Source organism: Coregonus clupeaformis, unplaced genomic scaffold (assembly GCF_020615455.1).
Source record: "Coregonus clupeaformis isolate EN_2021a unplaced genomic scaffold, ASM2061545v1 scaf1039, whole genome shotgun sequence".
Taxonomy (NCBI): Eukaryota; Metazoa; Chordata; class Actinopteri; order Salmoniformes; family Salmonidae; genus Coregonus; species Coregonus clupeaformis.
In genome coordinates, this window is record NW_025534493.1 from 143,222 (window position 1) to 166,840 (window position 23,619).

Consider the following 23,619-nt stretch of genomic DNA (forward strand, 5'->3'; position numbering starts at 1 on the left):
AACACATATGGAATCATGTAGTAACCAAAAAAGTGTTAAACAAATCAAAATATATTTTATCTTTATCTTTATCTTCAAATAGCCACCCTTTGCCTTGATGACAGCTTTGCAAACTCTTGGTATTCTCTCAACCAGCTTCATGAGGTAGAATGCATTTCAATTAACAGGTGTGCCTTCTTAAAAGTTAATTTGTGGAATTTCTTAACCTTCTTAATGTGTTTGAGCCAATCAGTTGTGTTGTGACAAGGTAGGGGGGGTATAGCCTGTACAGAAGATAGCCCTATTTGGTAAAAGACCAAGTCCATGTTATGGCACGAACAGCTCAAATAAGCAAAGAGAAACAACAGTCCATCATTACTTTATGAAGGTCAGTCAACACAGAACATTTGAAGAACTTTGAAAGTTTCTTCAAGTGCAGTTGCAAAAACCATCAAATGCTATGATGGAACTGGTTTCCAGCTACAATAGCCATTTACAACATTAACAATGTCTACACAGTATTTCTGATCAATTTGATGTTAGTTCAATGGACAAAAAATGTCTAAGTGACCCCAAACTTTTGAATGGTAGTGTGTGTATATATATATAGTATTTTGAGATTTGGCCATTGGTCCACGGACCCCACTTTGAGAAACATTGCCCCATTACACCTCCCTGGTGGCATCAGCTGGGACTCAATGTTCAGTACATGTGTGGAGTCCGATATGATCTTTTTGGCCTGTCTAATGATGGTCTCCTCAAAAATGTTCTGGAGAGCTGAGGGACACATTGAATGTAAATGCATGTACCCACAATAATTCTGCTTTAACCCTCCCGTTGTCCTAGGGTCAAAATGACCCGCCACTGTGTTAAACCAACTTTATTTAATTTTTATATTTTTTGGATCATTTGTGAGAAGGAGGCAGTGATACTTTCTTTAAAGTCTCACTGCCTCCTTCTCACAAATGATCCCCAAAATATAAAAATTAAATAAAGTTGGTTCAATACAGTGGCGGGTCATTTTGACCCTAGGACAACGGGAGGGTTAAATGTGTTACTAAGTCTCCTCTCTCTCTAGCCAAGTCAATTTATCACAAACAACAGGTCTCCATGAACTTGTAAAAAAAAAGTCACAAAAGGAATTGGTGCAAGTGGCTACAGTGTTCTCTTATAGGCCAACTGCGCCTTTCTGTTGAACAGTTGTTTTACTGTGCGCCGGACAAGGGAGAAGCGCATACATAGTTGCTGATGACATTAAATCTATTAGGCAGGTTGCTTAGTTCTATGTAGTAATACTTTGCAAACTACTGTAGATGTGATGCTATGGTGGGAGATACTTTTCTCACACTTGTAATACATAAATTATACTTGTTATGCTACAGGGAATTTAGCCTATAGCTACTATAGCATTAACATTGAGTCAATCTATATATGCTGCTGATGCTGCAGTTTTAGCAAAGGCATTATAGTGGCTGATGTGAAGGAGGTTTTGTAGAGTATATCTGTATGGACATCACTTGGATGCGGCATGGGGGCGAACAACCGTTGATATACGCGCTGGCAGCAGATGTTATGTAAATGACCCGTCAAACATAACATTTACATTTTAGTCATTTAGCAGACGCTCTTATCCAGAGCGACTTACAGGAGCAATTAGGGTTAAGTGCCTTGCTCAAGGGCACATCGACAGATTTTTCACCTAGTAGGCTCGGGGATTAGAACCAGCGACCTTTCGGTTACTGGCACAACGCTCTTAACCACTAAGCTACCTGCCGCCCTTAACATGTGTCTCTCCGCCCCCCTGCCTTTCAAGTGCGACACTTGTCATTTGTCGCCTGAACGGAAGGCAATGCTAGCCTGTCATACGTGACAGAACTGTGGGATTTGGGACTTTACCGTTATTTCTAGCCCACCACATCAAAATGACTTGGAGACTTTTGGTCCTCGGTGGGGCATGCTTGCTTCTTCTGGGTGTGGGGGGTCAGTGCAAAGAGCAACGAAACCGGAGAACGGTGTCTTTCCATCGGACTCAGCAATTTGCGAACCACCGCAAAGTCCTCTCACGGCCAGAAAGGGATACCATAGTTTCTCCAAGTCCCACTTTCACCGCTTGTAAACTCCGTCTTACACCATTAGAACACAGGGTGTTGGATCAAAATACACACGAGGTGAGAGCTATGTCAGTGCGGTTTTTGACTTACTTTATCAACTGCTAGAGCATCAACAACGCATTTTACTATTGCAATTTGGCATTGCTAAATAAATGCAATTTTTTTCATAATATGTCATCATTTTGTTATTGTTGTATTAGCCTACTGATTGTTAATGATTAATGCTTGCTTTATTAATGATTTTGTGTGTGATAGTTTTGAGGGTAGGGCTACTTAGGTTGTCATAAGGTTAATCAGCTCTGAAGGTGTGATGTTATGCTTGTATGTGAGTAAGATGAGTCTCTCTCGATTTCACTCTATCTCTCTCTCTTTCTCTCTCTCCCTTCAGACAGGGTTTCATGGTGATGATGGCTCCAGTTTTACTGTCACATGGGTTGGAGACGGGACAGGAGTAAGTATGGTCCTCACTTAATGGATGATAGATGTAGCATCATTGTCATCATCATTCATGGGGTGCATCTGAAAGGGGTGCAGCTCAATAGGCTGGAGTAGCTTCCTTCCCTCTTTCCTCTCTTTCATCTGCGATAACCTGACAGTAAGGCAACGTGATAGATGCCTACAGGGAATTTGCTTTCACCTGTCCAGTTCGCTCACATCGATGCAGATGAAGGGAAGGAAAGAGGAGGAGGAGAGAGGAAACCATTTAAGGCTTTGACAACAATGTTTTCATTTGGTTGATTGAATGATTGATTGATTGATTGATTGAGTGAGTGAATGATTGGTTGGGTGAGTGATTGATTGAGTGAGTGATTAGTTAATTGATTGATTGATTGATTGAGTGAGTGAGTGATTGAGTGATTGTAATGACAGGGGTGCATAAATGGGCATTGCTAACTGTACGTAAACTGGTAATAGTACAGTTATGGTGAAGTTTAGCCAAGTGTTATTTTGTGTCCCACCAGGTAATCTTGGTGTTGTCTACAGTCAGTGCTCCTATAGACTCCTTCTTCGAGGGCGGTTCTTCACGACTGTACCGCAGGTTAGTGGATGGTGGCAATCTGTCTGTCTGTCTGTCGGTCTGTCTGTCTGTCTGTCTGTGTCGGTCTGTGTGTAGAATAGATTAACTGAGCCAGTGTTTTGACATTTTGGCTTGTTATCCTCCCCTCTCAGTTCAGACTATGGCAAGTCTTTCCATGATATTTCTCATCTCATCAACAACACCTTCATAAGGAAGGAATTTGGACTTCAGGCTGGACCAGGGAACTCTCAGCAGGTAAGCTGCCAGATCACAAGTGTACATGGAGGAAAGCATTCTGATGACAGTCTGTGTGTGTGGGTATATGTGTGTGTGTTTGTGACTGTCTGGCGTGCATGTGCAGACACATCAGCCGTCTTGGTTCTTGCTGTCCAATCAGCTTGAGCCGCCACATCTCAGTTTCACCACTCTCCTCCACTTGCCACTGTGGTCACGTTGCTCAGAACTCTGGTGTGCAGACTAGACAGTGAGAACAACAAAACCACCAAACCCCTTCCTCCTAAACAACCACAACAGGGTGGTATTCAATTTGCAACGGGAAATGTTCAGCAACGAAAGCAAGCGTTTCTTAGTGGACAAATTCAGGTCTGTTGCAGTTTGTTTTTGTCTGCTTGGCGTCTAATGAATACACCCCAGGATGAGGCCTCATAGTTTTATTTTGGGGTTGGGGAGGTGAATTATATGAAGACAATAGAGAAGACATTTACATTTTAGTCATTTAGCAGACGCTCTTATACAGAGCGACCTACAGGAGCAATTAAGGTTAAGTGCCTTGCTCAAGGGCACATCGAAAGATTTTCCACCTAGGTCTCGGGGATTAGAACCAGCGACCTTTCGGTTACTGGCACAACGCTCTTAACTACTAAGCTACTTGCCGCCCCAGGGAGGAAGCCAGTTTAGACTATTGAGATGCACCCTCAGGCAACCTCCCATCACCGATGGTGCTTGTTCTGATTGACAGGTGATTCTGACTGCAGACACACCGGTCTTGGACAACCCTGGTGGCGTCCTCTTTACCTCGACTGACGCCGGAGTGTCCTTTAAGTCTGTCCAACTGCCCTTTCACCCGGCCCAGCCAATCACCTTCCACTTCCTGAATCCTGAATACTTAGTGGTCATCAGCATTGATGTGAGTAAATAAACAAACATGCTCTCTATCTCTTTGTGATCGTATAGAATTTTCACATTAAATTCAGCTGTTAAGTTCACACTCACCTCACACACACACACACACACACACACACACACACACACACACACACACACACACACACACACACACACACACACACACACACACCTTTAACTCAGCTCTTAAAGGTGCAATATGCAGAAATCACTCCGCCATTTCCTAGTTGCAAAAATTCTAATAGTTCGCCTAATTTCAGTTTATGTGACCAAACAAGCAAGTATAGTGTAGATAATCAATGTACCATCTAAACCACTGTGAAATATATTTTCAATAACCAAAGATATTGTATTTTCAGCTGTTTGAAGCTTGTGTACAAAACCGAAAGTAAAAGAAGCAAAAACGAAACGTAAGAACGGGAAGCATACAAATAGCGCATATAGAACAGATGTACCGCTTCTTAGACTTGCTTTCAATGAGAATGACAGATCTATAACTCACATTTCTATGTGCATTTGGTTGGGTCGCCCAAAAAGTTACATATTGAAGCATTAAATACACATTCTCATATGCTTTTGTCACTTACAGGGCGGCCTGTGGCTTTCTCTTGACTTTGGGGCTGTGTGGACAAAGGTTCACGAGGGAACACAATCTTTCACGTGGTGAGAACAAACGGTACACACACACACATACACACACACACCACAAAGCTCAATTTGATAAGCCGTCCCCAGACAAAGGACGGAGGTGTGTCGTGGTCAATCTAAATACTGACTTCAATACATCAATGTAGAAAACACACAGAGATCAGAAAGCACACACGTCTACAGTCTTTTGTCTGTTGTTTGACTGAATTGGAATGTTTAGCCCAGGTCTGGTGGCAACTGTAGTGTGTTTGGTAGGAGTGAGAAACTCCTATTTGTTAAGTCACTAAAGATGAATTTTCACTTAGTCATGCATTGATATCAATCAATGGGAGAGTAAGTGAAAATTACGTAATAAATAAAAACGAAATGTAATAAATATGATATTGACCGGGTCTCTCTCTCTCTCTCTCTCTCTCTCTCTCTCTCTCTCTCTCTCTCTCTCTCTCTCTCTCTCCTCCTCCCCCCTCCCTCCCTCCCTCCCTCCCTCCCTCCATCCCTCCCCTTATTTTGCCAGGGGCTCCGGCATCACTCTCTTCTTCAGCTTCAGTCCCAAAGGAACAGGTGAGAGAAAACCAAAAAACGAGCGACAACTTCAGATATCCCTCCCTGTGTTGGTCGGTTTTCTTCTGTTTGGTGCCTAATGAATAGGGCGCTGGTCTATTGTGTTGTGTTGTTAGTGGAGGCAGACAGAAGAGGAGAGCTGCTCCTGAAGAGGACAGAGGACCTGGGGAAGACATTCACCACCGTGCTACACAGCATCTTCTCCTTCGGCTATGTAGGAGGCTTCCTCTTCACCTCAGTCATAGAGACACTGGTGAGACACACACACACATGCAAGCCTGCATACTCATGCAAGCAATCGCATGCATGCATGCACACACACACACAAACAAACAAACACGCATATCAACATATAAGCCAACATATAATTTACAAACACGAAATCACTCAAAATCTGTGTTATTTAGACTCACTCTGCCTTTCATTGGTCCAGTCAGTGAACAGTCCTACACCACATTGTTGATCTTGCTTGGTTAGATCTGTGTTGTGACTAAGTGATTCTCTCCCAGGGAGCCTTGGTTAGATCTGTGTTGTGACTAAGTGATTCTCTCCCAGGGAGCCCCACGTGTTATCTATGTGTCCTCAGACCAAGGGGACCACTTCAACAAGGCCCAGCTTCCCTCCGCCTCCACCGAGCAGGTAGGACAGGCTCTTGTCTGTCTGTCTGTCTGTCCATTATTTCCCTCTGTACCCCACTATGTCCCCTCTGCCCTCACTTCATTCTATTGTCCCCAGTCACCGGTGGTCACAGGTCATGACGGCAGTCAAATTCCAAGTGATCGTTTAGTCACGGTAATTAGGCTTCTCCAAGCTCTGATGCTGCTGATGGTCATTAGTAGCCTACAAAAATTGCTAACTGCCTGGTACTCAGCACTCTATTGACCATCTAATCACTCTGACATCAATGCAAATGTACTCGAAAATCTAATCAAACACTTCATGAGAGCCCATCAGCTCATGTTGCGCAACATTTCTATAGGCTATGCAATTGCGTGAGAAAACAGAGGAGGATCCCATCAGCTTTCTATAGGCTAGGCCTACTATATTTATTAACTTTCCTAATATTAAACACATTGCTTCACTTTACAACAGGAGTATAGCCTACCTGGCTGGCATGAAAATGAACCACGGGAAAAGCGTCCTCCATTCGCTATTTAAGTGCATAGATGACATGTATTTTTTCCCCCATGCCCGTGTTCCGAGACAGGTGCATGATAGTGGTCCATTCTAAATCAAAACAAATTTCAGACATACAGTACCGCTCAAAAGTTTGGGGTCACTTAGAAATGTCCTTGTTTTTTCGAAAGAAAATCATTTTTTTGTCCATTAAAATAACATCAAATTGATCAGAAATACAGTGTACACATTGTTAATGTTGTAAATGGCTATTGTAGCTGGAAACGTCGGTTTTTAATGGAATATCTACATAGGCGTACAGAGGCCCATTATCAGCAACCATCAGTCCTGTGTTCCAATGGCACGTTGTGTTTGCTAATCCATGTTTATCATTTTAAAAGGCTAATTGATCATTAGAAAACCATTTTGCAATTATGTTAGCACAGCTGAAAACTGTTGTGCTGATTAAAGAAGCAATAAAACTGGCCTTCTTGAGACTAGCAATTGTGGGTTCGATTACAGGATCAAAATGGCCAGAAACAAATAACTTTCTTCTGAAACTCGGCAGTCTATTCTTGTTCTGAGAAATGAAGGCTATTCCATGTGAGAAATTGCCAAGAAACTGAAGATCTCGTACAACGCTGTGTCCTACTCCCTTCACAGAACAGTGCAAACTGGCTCTAACCAGAATAGAAAGAGGAGTGGTAGGCCCCAGTGCACAACTGAGCAAGTGGACAATTACATTAGAGTGTCTAGTTTGAGAAACAGACGCCTCACAGGACCTCAACTGGCAGCTTCATTAAATAGTACCTGCAAAACACCAGTCTCAACGTCAACAGTGAAGAGGCGACTCCGGGATGCTGATCTTCTAGGCAGAGTTGCAAATAAAAAGCCATATCACAGACTGCCCATCTTAATCTTGTACGAGATCTTTAGTTTCTTGGCAATTTCTCACATGGAATAGCCTTCATTTCTCAGAACAAGAATAGAATGACGAGATTCAGAAGAAAGTTATTTGTTTCTGGCCATTTTAATCCTGTAATCGAACCCACAATTGCTAATGCTCCAGATACTCAACTAGTCTCAAGAAGGCCAGTTTTATTGCTTATTTAATCAGCACAACAGTTTTCAGCTGTGCTAACATAATTGCAAAAGGGTTTTCTAATGATCAATTAGCCTTTCAAAATTATAAACTTGGATTAGCAAACACAACGTGCCATTGGAACACAGGACTGATGGTTGCTGATAATGGGCCTCTGTACGCCTATGTAGATATTCCATAAAAAATCAGCCGTTTTTCAGCTATAATAGCCATTTACAACATTAACAATGTCTACACAGTATTTCTGATCAATTTGATGTTATTTTAATGGACAAAAAATGGACATTTCTAAGTGACCCCAAACTTTTGAACGGTAGTGTATATTATTTAGTATGTAAAGACAACATTAAATTAAGAATAGTCTGATGGAGACAATATTAGCCTATCACTTGTGAATTATATATAATCTCTTGTGAATGATGCCCAGCTTAAGGCAAGAAACAGAGCATGGCTTTTTTTTTTAAAATCATAGTCACACACCTCATGTAGCCTAGCCCATAAGCCTATATGTTTTGATAATGTTTGTATCACAACTAAAGTGGCCAAATAACTTCTTAAAATGTGGCATATTAATCCGCTTTATAACCGGTGTAGAGCCTAACTGGCATAGTTTCAAGTTTGGAGAAGATCATTTTCACCATAAAAATGCACCTTTATAATACAGCATTACATGCATAATCATATTTGCCGTCACTTTCAAGGACAGTGTTTTCCCACTAATTGATTGCGTTTTGGAACATTCGCACTTATAGCCTACTGCCGTGTGCGCATTGCTGTGCTTATAATGTGAAGAAATAGCCTAATAGTTTATTAACATTTTAAGCTAAACGTTCTGATCTGTTGCATCAGCCTCATTGCTTTAACTTTTTTGTTGTTGACGCGAGTGGTTCTATTAATTTGTACTATGGGGGATAGTAGATTGACATAGGCTAGTACTTTTGCTGTTCGTTAGGCCTACTCATCTTGTTGGCTGACAAAAAGTAGGCTAAATGTGGACAGTTCTAATATCTACAATATGCGCCTGGGAATTCAGAGTTGCGTCCCGGATGTGTGGGTCTTCATTCACTTGTAGCCTACTTCTTAGCTGAAATGCCTGTGAGAAGGACCCGATCACGTGACGGGCATTGGCTAATAAGAATTGAGATATCTGAGAGAGCAATGTGAGTCAGAGGTGGGAAATTCGAGGCTTGGTGAGATTATTATCAAGTGCTTGTCAAATTGTGAATGAGAGACTAATGAAGTGTGTGCAGCTTGAACAAGAAACAAATCAGAGCTCATGCCTTTCATGCGACAATTTTTCAAATCAATATTTGAGTCGCATCATACAGCCTTAGAATGTATTAAAAATCTAAACCTATAGCCCAACGTTTATATCACAACTAAAGTTGCATAAATAACTCTAAAGTAAGCATATAAGAGGACCAGTTTCTTTTTTAACCGTTCAACACACAATAGCTGCATGTGCGCACTTCCTTTGAAATCGTTTGGAGAAAACATCCTTTCTATTTTATTCAGCTATGTTCAATTGTGTTCTTCATACTATAAAATAATAAAAAATAATGCCACGGAATTCTAAGCAAATCTTGTCTGCTAAATGAACTAGTGTAGCCCACAGCCATATGGCATAGTCAGATCAGGGCCTAACATAAGGACAACTCAGAGTATGTTCTTCTGTTCTTCTGAAATAGACTACATTTTCTTCATATCATGTTTCTTTAGACCTGTCTAAAATCAATAATCGATTTATTGTGATGGTGTATGCTATATTAAATTGATTTCTTAGACTTTTTTAAATGTAGATGTTCCAAAGGTCTGCATCAGTGGCTTGTAGGCAATGCGTAGAAGCCAGGAGATGCAAACGAGTTTATGTTAATCAGACCAGCAGTTATTTGCTTGACAATCACCGGCTGACAACATTTCATGACCGCAACAGCTCTACCCCTGTCCATCTCTCTTGTTTCTCTGTACTGTTGTCTTCCTGTCCCTGTCTTCTCCTGTCTCTCTGTTCCCCCTGTTCTGTCTGTCCCTCTGTGTCCTTGTCCAACTGTCCTTCTGTTTTGCCTTGTACCCTTCTCTCTGTCTCTCTCTGTCTCTCTCTCCCTGTCTCCCTCTTCCCCTGTCCCACTGTCCCCCTACCCTCTCCCCCTATACCCATGTACTCCTCCCCCCCCCCCCCCACCCCCACTCATCAATATCTATTTTACTCCTTATCCTGAACCCTATTTCATTTTAAAAATTCAAAGAATTCCAGGTCAGGGTGACATCATTTTGTCATTAAGAACCCCTGTCATATCTGTACAAGACAAGTACAAGGTAAATAATCTGTCACAACAATTGACAAGACATAGTACAGATTAAAAACCACATTGTGACAAAGTAACTACAAGATAAAGTAACTGTCACAGAGGGTCTTATCTATAAGCTCTTGAAAGAGGAAGTAGGGGTGTGAAAGACGTTCGCACATATCATGAAAAAATATTTTGGCAACTTTTTTTCCATTTCAACACATAACTTAACGACAGATGCACACTACTGGTCTTGCCACAGACAAAGACACACCCACACACACCATCCCCCTGCTCTCCTCTCTCTCCCTCAACTCTCTCCCAAATTGTATCTTGCTGACGACACAGAAACAAGGATATTCTCTCATGATGATTAAAGTCTTAGGAATGGGAGAGCACACACACACACACACACACACACACACACACACACACACACACACACACACACACACACACACACACACACACACATATATACCTAATTGGGGGAGGCATTACAATGAATCGAACAGTTGCACACATGCCTTAATGATTCATTTTTTCACCTGTATATATATGTGTGTGTGTTTCCAGTTCTACTCGGTTCTGGATGGGGATGAGGATATGATCTTCATGCATGTGGACAATCCGGGAGGTACTCTCGGGGAAAGGAGGGAACTTCATCACAGCTCACTCACACACACACATCTCACACGTACTCTGTCACACGCACACACTCTAGTCTCTGTTTCTCTCTCTCTCTCTCTCTCTCTCTCTCTCTCTCTCTCTCTCTCTCTCTCTCTCTCTCTCTCTCTCTCTCCCCTCTCTCTCTCTCTCTCTCTCTCTCTCTCTCTCTCTCTCTCTCTCTTCTCCCCCCCTCTCTCTCTCTCTCTCTCTCTCTCTCTCTCTCTCTCTCTCTCTCTCACATTCTAACTCACACACTCACACATGCTTTTCAAGTACAGACATAGGACATATGAGCCACATGGATCCATCTTTAGATTAAACATTAAAGTTAACTTTTAAGTTTACTCATGTATTTTGCTCAGCACTGATCGTGTCTGAAATTGTACATCTATCTCATCTAGATCTATGGCTGTCTCAACCCTGCTAACCCTAATCCTAACCCTGCTATGGTTGTCTCAGCCCTGCTAACCCTAACCCTGCTATGGCTGTCTCAGCCCTGCTAACCCTAACCCTGCTATGGCTGTCTCAGCCCTGCTAACCCTAACCCTGCTATGGCTGTCTTAGCCCTGCTAACCCTAACCCTGTTATGGCTGTCTTAGCCCTGCTAACCCTAACCCTAACCCTGCTATGGCTGTCTCAGCCTTGCTAACCCTAACCCTGCTATGGCTGTTTTAGCCCTGCTAACCCTAACCCTGCCATGGCTGTCTCAGCCCTGCTAACCCTAACCCTGCTATGGCTATCTTAGCCCTGCTAACCCTAACCCTGCTATGGCTGTCTCAGCCCTGCTAACCCTAACCCTAACCCTGCTATGGCTGTCTCAGCCCTGCTAACTCTAACCCTGATATGGCTGTCTCAGCCCTGCTAACCCTAACCCTGCTATGTCTGTCTCCGCCCTGCTAACCCTTCTTGCTGCAATGGAAAGGCTTGAGTGTGTTAAAGAGAAAGAGGAAAGACTGGTTTCACAAGTTCTCAGTATTGCTGACAAATCATCCAATCATACAGGCTGTGTTTGTGTGTGTGTCTCTTCTGGGTCAGTGTATACAGTAAGCGTGTACGGGTAGAGGCCTGAGGCTTTTGTCCCATTCAGATGAATGGAGCAGATAAGAAGGAACAGAGAGGGGTTTTATCTGAGAGGGGGAAGAGGTAGACAGACACCTGACTAGGCTAGAAGGACAGCTGACACAGCTCTGGGCATCAGGGTACACACACACACACACACACACACACACGCACACACAGCAGCACATGTTACAAGGGGATTTTAAGGCCAGAAGATCATATGCATACTATTTACCACTAAGTCCTGACCTAAGTTGTTTCTACATCTTTGATGTCAGGAGTGTTCTTCACACCATTTATTGATGTTGACAGCCCCTTATTGCTATGCCGACTCATAGAGGGCTTTGTCAGCGCAGTTGGGTTTGTTCCCATGCCTACAGAAGACACTGTATTTCTACCATCCGTGTGTGTGTGTGTGTGTGTTGTCTCATGGGGTCAGGATAGAGTAGATGATAAATTACCATTCCTACTATATAATAATGTTTAATTCTATTGACTTTTTATTCTATTCTACCATACTCCACTCTCTTCTATTCTCCAGAGGAAAGCTACTTTGGGACGGTGTACACGTCAGATGACCGGGGCATCGTGTACTCTAAGTCTCTGGAACGCCACCTGTTTGGTGGGGAAGGGAAGAGCGACTTCACCAATGTCACCTCCATGAGAGGAGTCTACCTCACCAACATACTGGAGGAGGGTACGCAACTACGCATCAACACAATCTGGGTCGTATTCATTAGGAACATAAACAGTCCGAAACGGGGAGGGACTCTTATAATCTCCACCCGGCACAGCCAGAAGAGGACTAGCTACCTCTCAGAGCCTGGTTCCTCTCTAGGTTTCTTCCTAGGTTCCAGCCTTTCTAGGGAGTTTTTCCTAGCCACTGTGCTTCTACATCTGCATTGCTTTTTTTTTAGGCTGGGTTTCTGCATAAGCACTTTGTGACAACTGCTGATGTAAAAAGGGCTTTATAAATACAGTACCAGTCAAAAGTTTGGACACACCTACTCATTCAAGGGTTTTTCTTTATTTTTACTATTTTCTACGTTGTATAATAATGGTGAAGACATCAAAACCATGAAATAACACATATGGAATCATGTAGTAACCAAAACAGTGTTAAACAAATCAAAATATATTTAAAATTTTAGATTCTTCAAAGTATCCACCCTTTGCCTTGATGACAGCTTTGCACACTCTTGGCATTCTCTCAACCAGCTTCACCTGGAATGCTTTTCCAACAGTCTTGAAGGAGTTCCCACATATGCTGAGCACTTGTTGGCTGCTTTTCCTTCACTCTGCGGTCACACTCATCCCAAACCATCTCAATTGGGTTAAGGTGATTGTCGAGGCCAGGTCATCTGATGCAGCACTCCATTACTCTCCTTCTTGGTCAAATAGCCCTTACACAGCCTGGAGGTTTGTTGGGTCATTGTCCTGTTGAAAAACAAATGATAGTCCCACTAAACGCAAACCAGATGGGATGGCGTATCGCTGCAGAATGCTGTGGTAGCCATGCTGGTTAAGTGTGCCTTGAATTCTAAATAAATCACTGACAGTGTCACCAGCAAAGCACCCCCACACCATTACACCTCCTCCTCCATGCTTCACGGTGGGAACCACACATGCAGAGATAATCCGTTCACCTACTCTGCGTCTCACAAAGACACTGCGGTTGGAACAAAAAATCTCAAATTTGGAATCATCAGACCAAAGGACAGATTTCCACTGGTCTATGTCCATTGCTCATGTTTCTTGGCCCAAGCAAGTCTCTGGTTTCTTTGCAGTAATTCGACCATGAAGGCCTGATTCACACTTTCTCCTCTGAACAGTTGATGTTGAGATGTGTCTGTTACTTGAAGTCTTTGAAGCATTTATTTGGGTGGTTTATTTGAAGCATTTATCCTGTGGTGGTCCTCATGAGAGCCAGTTTCATCATAGCGCTTTATGGTTTTTGCGACTGCACTTGAAGAAACTTTCAAAGTTCTTGAAATGTTCCAGATTGACTGACCTTCATGTCTTAAAGTAATGATGGACTGTCGTTTCTCGTTGCTTATTTGAGCTGTTCTTGCCATAATATGGACTTGGTCTTTTACCATATAGGGCTATCTTCTGTATACCACCCCTACCTTGTCACAACACCACTGATTGGCTCAAACGCATTAAGAAGGAAAGAAATTCCACAAATTAACTTTTAACAAGGCACACCTGTTAATTGAAATGCATTACAGGTGATTACCTCATGAAGCTGGTTGAGAGAATGCCAAGAGTTTGCAAAGCTGTCATCAAGGCAAAGGGTGGCTACTTTGAAGAATCTCAAATATAAAATATATTTTGATTTGTTTAACACTTTTTTGGTTACTACATGATTCCATATGTGTTATTTCAACTGTCTTCACTGTTATTCTACAATGAACAAAATAGTAAAATTAAAGAAAAACCCTTGAATGAGTAGGTGTGTCCAAACTTTTGACTGGTACTGTACATTTGATTGATTGATGCATGAACTTAAGAAATGCTTGTTTTTGTTTTCGGTTGCATAAAGTTTTGCTACAGTGTGCACTAATGAATATCACCCTGGCAACTGTATTTCTTTTCAGGTTGAATCTTGGAAACTGACCTCTGTGTTTTTCCTAGTTTGTAGGCGGGTTTTAAGGATGAATCTTGGGAATTGACCTCTGTGTTTTTCCAGTTTGTAGGGTTTTAAGGATGAATCTTGGGAACTGACCTCTGTGTTTTTCCCAGTTTGTAGGCGGATTTTAAGGATGAATCTTGGAAACTGACCTCTGTGTTTTTCCTAGTTTGTAGGCGGGTTTTAAGGATGAATCTTGGGAACTGACCACTGTGTTTTTCCCAGTTTGTAGGCGGGTTTTAAGGATGAATCTTGGGAACTGACCTCTGTGTTTTTCCCAGTTTGTAGGCGGGTTTTAAGGATGAATCTTGGGAACTGCCCTCTGTGTTTTTTCTAGTTTGTTGGTGGGTTTTCAACCATGAATGCATGTCTTTTTTAGTTCCAAAAATATGACAATTATTAATCCAAGTTAAAGTTTTTTCCTTGGTATTGTTTTTGACAGACGGCCGCATTCGGACAGTCATTTCATTTAACCGAGGGGGCGAGTGGAAACTCCTCAACAAGCCCCAGAATGTTGAGTGTGGCGAGGATTCAAGAAATGATGTGAGAACTAACTTAATTCCCTCCTCTGACAATGAAAATAACATCAAGTCGTGGGTGTGTTGATGCTTATTATATGAGTGTGAACAATGGCATTCTTGTGTGTGTGTGTGTGTGTGTCAGTGTAACCTGCACATCCACGGCGAGCACAGTCACTACAACGGCATAACTCCCATGCTGCCTCTCTCTGACCCCACCGCCGTTGGCCTTGTCATCGCCCACGGTAACCAAACTGTCAATCATACATATCAAAGACACGTTGCATTGTGATACTTCTGTATTACCGTAGTGTACATGATGTTGCGCACAACATTTTGCATTGTAGGGAATCTTGATTGGACTATACAGGAAATTCTTTCCCCCCCGTAATAATTTGGTCACCACTACAAAATATCCCTATCCAGACCCTTCAGGTCAACATTGGAGGGTTAGGGCTAAAGGGAGGGGTAGGGAGACATTTGGGACCGGATGACTGACAGATAAAACATATTTTCGGACACAGCCCCCACCCTCTAGCTGTCCCAGAATGTGTGTGACCTTTCTATGACCTCGGCCCTCTGCCCTTTGACCTCCCAGGCAGTGTGGGGGACTCCATCTCGTCAGCACGGCCTGATGTGTACGTGTCGGAGGACGGGGGGTACAAGTGGAGGGGTGCGCTGAGGGGGGCCCATCACTACAGCATCCTGGACTCTGGGGGGCTCGTCGTGGCTGTGGAGGCCCACCCCAGGGACGGCCAAATCAACACCATCAAGTACTGAACACCACACACACGCATGCACACACACACACACAGTCGTTGGGGTGTAGAAATATTGGGTGTAAAGAAGTTGCTTTGTATTCACACCCCCACCCATGGCATGCAAGCGACGTCCTATGAGTGTTTTGTGTGTGTCTGTGTTTATCCACTCTTCTCTCCCTATGAAGTTGTGGCTGTGAACGTGTCTGTCTACTTCATGTGTGTGTGCTTGCATGTTCACATGGAGATGTTTATACAGGGTCGTATTCATTAGGCACCAAACGAAAGAAAACAACCTATAAGAAAGGCTTGTTTTAGTTTTCCGTTGCAAAGCATTTTGTGACAGTGTGCACTAATGAATACGACCCTGTATGTGATTGTGCATCACCCCAGGTTCTCCACAGATGAGGGCCAGTGTTGGAAGGTGTACAACTTCACAGAGCAGCCCATCTTCTTCGCTGGCCTGACGTCCGAGCCGGGCACCAAGACCATGAACATCAGCGTGTGGGGTTACCGGCCCGAGGACGATGACCAGCCCATGTGGGTGGTGGTCACCATTGACTTCCGGAGTCTCATCACCAGAGAGTGTGGGTGAATCTCAATTGTATTTCCTTGATTCCTTGTATCCTGTGTCTACACTTCTACTTGTCAAAACTCAGTGGAAGAGAATGTCTGAGGGTAGGAACATTGGATCTTCTCCTCCAATGCTTTTTGAGAAGGAGGTGAGGAGAGGGGTCATGAGGAATCAAGGAAAGACGATTGAGATTCCCCCTGTGAGTCACACGCTTATTTGTTTGTTGTCAAATGTAATATCCCCAAGGATCATAATCATTAAACCAACAACAGACATTTCACAAGGATTGAAACAGTAGCTAGCTTTCTATTGTGAGAATACCCAGAGAGCGTCGTCAAATATGTGGTTTCCATATGTTTGATGTGTTTGATACCGTTCCTTTTATTCCATTCCAGCAATTACAATGAGCTCGCCCTCCCACCAGCCTTCTCTGGTGTGCACCCCTGTGGGTCACTGGGACCAGGATTGAAAACACTGATTTCGATACGTACTCAAATTGGCATGTCTCGCTAGTCTCTCTCTATTGGTTAACGTTGGTTTCCTATAGGTGGTAACCAGGACTATGTTCAGTGGTTGGCCCATGCCACAGAGGGTGGGGACTCGGCCACAGAAGGGTGTGTCTTGGGCTACAAGGTGATCTTCAGGAGGCTGAGGAAGCTGTCCGTCTGCAGGAATGGACGGGACTACGTAGTGAGCAGGCAAAAAAGCCCCTGCCCCTGCACCAGAGAGGACTACCTATGGTAAGAAACACTGTCGGGTCGGGGGGGGGGGGGGCTTTCCCCCCCACATTCTGAAATTGCATTTGTGTCCCCCCCAATTTTATCATTGGAATGAGGCAACGGTGTGCTCTAGGACCATGCGGACGCCTCCGAGCGGTCGGGTGGGCTCTTTGGAGTGTTTATCCGACTGGATAAAAAATAAATAATAATAAGTGATGTCCCCCCCACTTCTAAAACAAAAGTTGCGCCCCTGGTTACTTCATTTCTAGTCAAAATAGCTTTTTTTCTGTAATTGTGCCTTTGAGGCAAAGGCAGAGTCAAACATAACATTGCCAATAAGGCATCTGTACTGTGTCTGTGGTTGAAATGGCCTAATGTGTCTCTCCTTACAAACAGTGACTATGGTTACTATCGCCATGAGAACAGCTCAGAGTGTATGAGACAACTGGACACTGCAGACCACGCCCAGGAGGTGTGTCTAAACGGAGAGGAGGAGGAGCTTAGGACATCAGGGTAATTATGACACACACATTTGTTTTACTATCCTTGTGGGGACCAAACAATTGATTCCCATTCAAAATCTTATTTCCCCTGACCCTGACCCTAACCCTAACTCCTAACCCTAACCCCTAACCCTAATTGTAACCCTAACCCTACATTTAACACCTAAGCCTAAAATAACCTTTTTCCTTGTGGGGACCGGCGAAATATGGTCCCCACAAGGATAGTCAAACCAAACACACGCACACAGTTCACCGTGTGGTCTCCATGTGTAGGTACCGTAAGGTTCCCAGTGATAGGTGTGAGGGAGGTTTCACTCCCCTGCGTAGAGAGGAAACAGTCAACAGGCATTGTGGGAACTCCAGTCAGCCGCCCACTGCCAGCCCATACTCTGAAACCCCGGTGAGTGTGACCTGTGTGTGTGACCTGTGTGTGTGCGTGTGAGTGTGCGTGTGTATCTGCGTGTGTGGGTCTCCTTTGAGTGTGTGCTTTTGTTATTGCTCAATGTGTAAAAGGTGTGTCTTACCTCTGCATAATGTAACAGTGTTCTTCAATCTCACATTGACACACATTGTGAGCTGGGTTTTGTTCCAGCCCAGTACTAGCACACCTGATTCAATCAATAAATGGCTTGATAACTGGTTGATGAGTTGAATCAGTTGTGTCAGCGATGTGCTGGAACAAAAGCCTACACACCCTCTGGGTACTTCTAAATCAGAATATACAGCCCCACATATTAGATGATGCAATGTGTCAAATGATAAAGCTTTTGAGCGTTTAGAATATTATGACCAGAAATATGATAATGCTATCTCTGTATTTCAGAGAGAGAAGATGGTGTTGATCGTGGTTTGCGTTGGAGTAGGGATTGTCATTCTAGTGGCTGTTGCCATTGCTGTCTATACTGTAAGGAGAATGGTCTATGGAAATAGGTGAGCCACACACACGTTTATGCGCACGAGCATGCACATATGCACATACCCAATCACACACACTGCTCAGGTACAAGTGCACATTCAAATGCCTGCTTCCGTTCTGATCCTAAATATTGACATGCCTTGTGGCTCTGCTCCGCCCCCTACAGGGCGCCAACGTATCGCTTCTCTTTCCTGCAGCTTCAGGACGACGACCGCTCCATTGCCGCCAACCCAGAAAGCGTCACCACTAGCAATGGAACATCAGTCTTCCAAGTGGATTCAGATGATGTGAGTGTTATTAGCGTTAGCATGATTTTTAGGACATTTTGTGTGCATAGCAAAAGGCAAAATATGTGTGAAATTGTGCATTTAAGGCCAACGCTATGGCCCATCAATTGTTTGAAATGACAGTGATCCATTTACAAGACCCCTCTTTTGTCCCCGCCGTTTTGTAGGATCTTATTGAATGAACAACATGAGATTAAATATCTTGACGATGAACTCCAGAGCTTGGCCATTTGGATGTATGGCCTTCCACTTGTTGTATTACACCGGACGTACCTGTTGCATCTCAATGGAAAGATGTCTAGGGTTTGCAATGTGTTTGTAAGGAACAAATTGCGGATGTCATGTAGATGGTATGCAGATGTCCCAGGCTATTTATTGAGCGAAGAACACTTCCCACTGGGCACACACTGGTTCAACCAACGTGGAATAGACATTGAATTGAGTTTACTTCAAGTTTCACTGGTCTGTTTTTTTAAGTATTTCATGAATGAACAGTTTGTCTCCGTCTGATGATATGATTTATGTGTGGAACACTTTCTTCAACTTGCACGATTTTGTATGGTGCTTGCAACACAATGGATAGTGGGTTCGATTCCCGGGACCACCCGTGCGTGAAATGTATGCACGCATGACTGTAAGTCGCTTTGGATAAAAGCGTCTGCTAAATGGCATATATTCGTTACTATTATTATTACCGCTGTTCACTAGTCTGTATTTTGATGAGGCCATGAATAATGTGCATTCCTATTAAATCAATACAGTAATGTTGGAAAAACGATGTAATGGAAATAAAATGCCTGATTACCTCAATTATTCTGTGTTTACTCAGCACGAACAATCAACTGTTATTCGTTATTCACTGTGCATTTATTCCTCGTCACTATTTCTTTATCTTTAACTCTGCATTGTTGGAAAAGGCCCCATAAGTAAGCATTTCACTGTTAGTCTACACCTGTTGTTTAAGCATGTGACAAATAACAGTTGATTGATTTGACATGTAGAGCGGATCCACAGCAAGTAGAGATGACTATGCAACTTATTTTTTATTTGTATAGATTATCTTCTGTTAGTCAGCACCTCACCTAAAGTATCTATGTTATTTCTTTTTTTGTTGTTGCCATATTGCTTACCTGTACAATTTCCCATATGGGCTAGGGCTCCGCCCAGTGGGTTACAATTCTTTAAAAGTGCATAATTCCTTCCTCACTCATTATACATTATTGGAAAGGTAAAAGCCATCTGATGGTGCCCTTGCATTCACCTGTCCAATCATGTGTAATAATAATCAATGATTACCTGATGCAGGAGGAAGGATGCACTTTTCATTCAACTACTCTACCCAAACAAGAGGGCGCTGTGCAGCATATCCTCTCCTGCAGGGTCTTTGCCCAAGTCTTGTGTCTATGCTTTGCCCCTCTTATTTTTTTTAAATCAGAGCTGATGTGACTTCACGTGTGTGTCATAGACAACAGCACTAGCAACAAAAGTGAAATTGGCTGTTCGCCTGATTTGGAAAGGCACACACCTATCTATATAAGGTCCCACAGTTGACAGTGCATGTCAGAGCAAAAACCAAGCCATGAGGTAGAAGGAATTGTCCGTAGAGCTCCAAGACAGGATTGTGTCGAGGCACAGATCTGGGGAAGGGTACCAAAACATTTCTGCAGCATTGAAGGTCAGTCGCCTCCATCATTCTCAAATGGAAGAAGTTTGGAACCACCAAGACTCTTCCTAGAGCTGGCCGCCCGACCAAACTGAGCAATCGGGGGGGAAGGGCCTTGGTCAGGGAGGTGACCAAGAACTCGATGGTTACTCTGACAGAGCTCCAGAGTTCCTCTGTGGAGATGGGAGAACCTTCCAGAAGGACAACCGTCTCTGCAGCACTCCACCAATCAGGCCTTTATGGTAGAGTGGCCAGATGGAAGCCACTCCTCAGTAAAAGGCACATGACAGCCCGCTTGGAGTTTGCCAAAAGGCACCTAAAGACTCTCAGACCATGAGAAACAAGATTCTAAATGCCAAGCGACCCATCTGGAGTACATCTGGCACCATCCCTACGGTGAAGCATGGTGGTGGCAGCATCATGCCGTGGGGAGGTTTTTCAGCAGCAGGGACTGGGAGACTAGTCAGAATCGAGGAAAAGATGAACAGCGCAAAGTACAGAGAGATCCTTGATTAAAACCTGCTCCAGAGCGCTCAGGACCCACAGGACAACGACCCTAAGCACACAGCCAAGACAGCGCAGGAGTGGCTTCAGGACAAGTCTCTGAATGTCTTTGAGTGGCCCAGCCAGAGTCCGGACTTGAACCCGATCGAACATCTCTGGAGAGACCTAAAAATAGCTGTGCAGCGACACTCCCCATTCAACCTGACAGAGCTGGAGAGGATCTGCAGAGAAACATGGGAGAAACTCCCCAAATACAGGTGTGCCAAGCTTGTAGCGTCATACCCAAGAAGACTCAAGGCTGTAATCGCTGCCAAAGGTGCTTCAACAAAGTACTGAGTAAAGGGTCTGAAATTATTTGTATTTGCAAAAATGTATGAAAACCTGTTTTTGCTTTGTCATTATGGGGTATTGTGTGTAGATTGATGAGGGAAAAAATATATTTAATCAATTTTAGAATAAGGCTGTAATGTAACAAAATGTGGAAAAAGTCAAGGGGTCTGAATACTTTCCGAATGCACTGTATATAGACTTCAGAATTGCATTGGGGCATACTTATATTGCAATGTACAGTCTTACCTATGGATCTTGGGTCCATGAAATTGACACCAACAGATTACAATTTACACAAATATTAGCTTTTTAGCTCTAATTGCGGGACTTTAACTGAGGAGTATTTTTCCCCTGCTCATACATACAGCCTAATCCACTAATTTTGTGAAAGATAAACAAAACAAAATCCCGCGGCTATGGAACTCCCACTCAGGAACAGTAGGTGGAAACACAGAGCTAAATAAGAGGAATAGATCAATAGAGAGGCCGTGGGAGGCCGTGAAATGGAGGAAATGGAGAAAAGGTTTGCGAAGCAACAGCTGTGCTGGAATGCGAACAATATGGGTGTCAGTTCTGATGGTATGGAGTGGGAGGATGAGGGTCATGGACCTGAATGGTCTGTAGTGGAAATATATAGGAAGAAGAGAGATCATGATAATGATAGCAGTGGAGTGTCTCGTAAAGAATGCATAAAGAGGGCCAAGGTTGGAAGCAAGAGTAATAATGTGTCGGAGTGGAAAGTGGTGATGGTGTTTGATGAGACCATAGGGCCTCATTTACACCGTATCCGACTAACCAATGCTGTAGAGAAAGAGATCGGTGAAGTGAAACTAGCCCGGTTCATTGGAAAAGGTAGATTGCTAATATTTTGTGGTAGCCAGGCTCCGAAAGGGAAGATTCTAGGTTGAAGGGAGGTCATGTTATGCGAATTATTTAACAAACTATTTCACTGTCTCTGTGCGTCTCCCAAAATCAAGAAACGGACAGAGTCCCGGTCTGCATAGTCAGAGATTTATTCATTGAGAATTCTGCCATTACAATTTCAGAGTCCATCTTTTATACTCACACGTCATACAAAAATCCCTCCCCTCTTTAGGCGGGCTGTAGTTTTCCACTTTAAAACTGCTCTCCTGACCATCAGTTCATACACACACACACACACACACACACACACACACACACACACACACACACACACACACACACACATACACACACACATACATACACACACACACACGCATACACACACACAAACATACACACACACACACATGCATTCCTTAGTTATCGCCGTCCTCATACTCCTTAAAAAGCCTAACCGTTTCTCTCCTCCCTAAATTGGGAGAACTCTTTATCTTAGTTTCTCAGTTGTCTGTAGACAGTTCTCCTTGTCCTTTGTTGTCTGGTCTAACTCTTACTCACATTGCTAAATAGTAGCTCAATGTCATAGTCTTTACTGGTCCTACACTCACACATTCTAACACATTTCACACAGTTTCAGGGTGTAATAATTAGTCATTAATAATTATTCTATCAATCCACCCTTTGACTAAATATTACACACATACTCACAAAATATATGTTGTTATAGAAATGAATCACACATTGAAGCATATACAGTGGGGAGAACAAGTATTTGATACACTGCCGATTTTGCAGGTTTTCCTACTTACAAAGCATGTAGAGGTCTGTAATTTTTATCCTAGTTACATTTCAACTGTGAGAGACGGAATCTAAAACAAAAATCCAGAAAATCACATTGTATGATTTTTAAGTAATTAATTTGCATTTTATTGCATGACATAAGTATTTGATCACCTACAACCAGTAAGAATTCCGGCTCTCACAGACCTGTTAGTTTTTCTTTAAGAAGCCCTCCTGTTCTCCACTCATTACCTGTATTAACTGCACCTGTTTGAACTCGTTACCTGTATAAAAGACACCTGTCCACACACTCAATCAAACAGACTCTAACCTCTCCACAATGGCCAACACCAGAGAGCTGTGTAAGGACATCAGGGATAAAATTGTAGACCTGCACAAGGCTGGGATGGGCTACAGGACAATAGGCAAGCAGCTTGGTGAGAAGGCAACAACTGTTGGCGCAATTATTAGAAAATGGAAGAAGTTCAAGATGACGGTCAATCACCCTTGGTCTGGGGCTCCATGCAAGATCTCACCTCGTGGGGCATCAATGATCATGAGGAAGGTGAGGGATCAGCCCAGAACTACACGGCAGGACCTGGTCAATGACCTGAAGAGAGCTGGGACCACAGTCTCAAAGAAAACCATTAGTAACACACTACGCCGTCATGGATTAAAATCCTGCAGCGCACGCAAGGTCCCCCTGCTCAAGCCAGCGCATGTCCAGGCCCGTCTGAAGTTTGCCAATGACCATCTGGATGATCCAGAGGAGGAATGGGAGAAGGTCACGTGGTCTGATGAGACAAAAATAGAGCTTTTTGGTCTAAACTCCACTCGCCGTGTTTGGAGGAAGAAGAAGGATGAGTACAACCCC

General features: G+C 43.3%; 1 protein-coding gene across 1 annotated transcript; it reads left to right on the forward strand.

Annotated features, from left to right (window-relative positions):
• Window positions 1-1,825: 1,825 nt before the first annotated feature.
• Window positions 1,826-19,390, forward strand: LOC121555455 (sortilin-like). The gene is made up of 21 exons (XM_045217370.1): window positions 1,826-2,147; window positions 2,479-2,541; window positions 3,053-3,129; window positions 3,261-3,363; window positions 4,088-4,255; window positions 4,844-4,917; window positions 5,417-5,463; window positions 5,580-5,716; window positions 6,019-6,102; window positions 10,543-10,603; window positions 12,236-12,391; window positions 14,769-14,869; window positions 14,990-15,089; window positions 15,443-15,617; window positions 15,996-16,189; window positions 16,724-16,916; window positions 17,292-17,408; window positions 17,672-17,798; window positions 18,222-18,328; window positions 18,481-18,601; window positions 18,769-19,390. Exons 1-21 carry the CDS (start codon window positions 1,902-1,904, stop codon window positions 18,781-18,783), a joined length of 2,466 nt encoding a protein of 821 aa, XP_045073305.1. The 5' UTR covers window positions 1,826-1,901; the 3' UTR covers window positions 18,784-19,390.
• The last annotated feature ends 4,229 nt before the right edge of the window (window positions 19,391-23,619 follow it).

What these genes read in the sequence shown, in the direction of transcription:
- LOC121555455 (XM_045217370.1), top strand. Translation starts at nt 1,902, where the DNA reads ATGACTTGGAGACTTTTGGTCCTCGGTGGGGCATGCTTGCTTCTTCTG. An exon ending in GGGTTGGAGACGGGACAGGA is followed by an intron (nt 2,542 to 3,052) that starts GTAAGTATGGTC and finishes GTGTCCCACCAG; the next exon opens with GTAATCTTGGTGTTGTCTAC. An exon ending in ACCAGAGAGGACTACCTATG is followed by an intron (nt 16,917 to 17,291) that starts GTAAGAAACACT and finishes CCTTACAAACAG; the next exon opens with TGACTATGGTTACTATCGCC.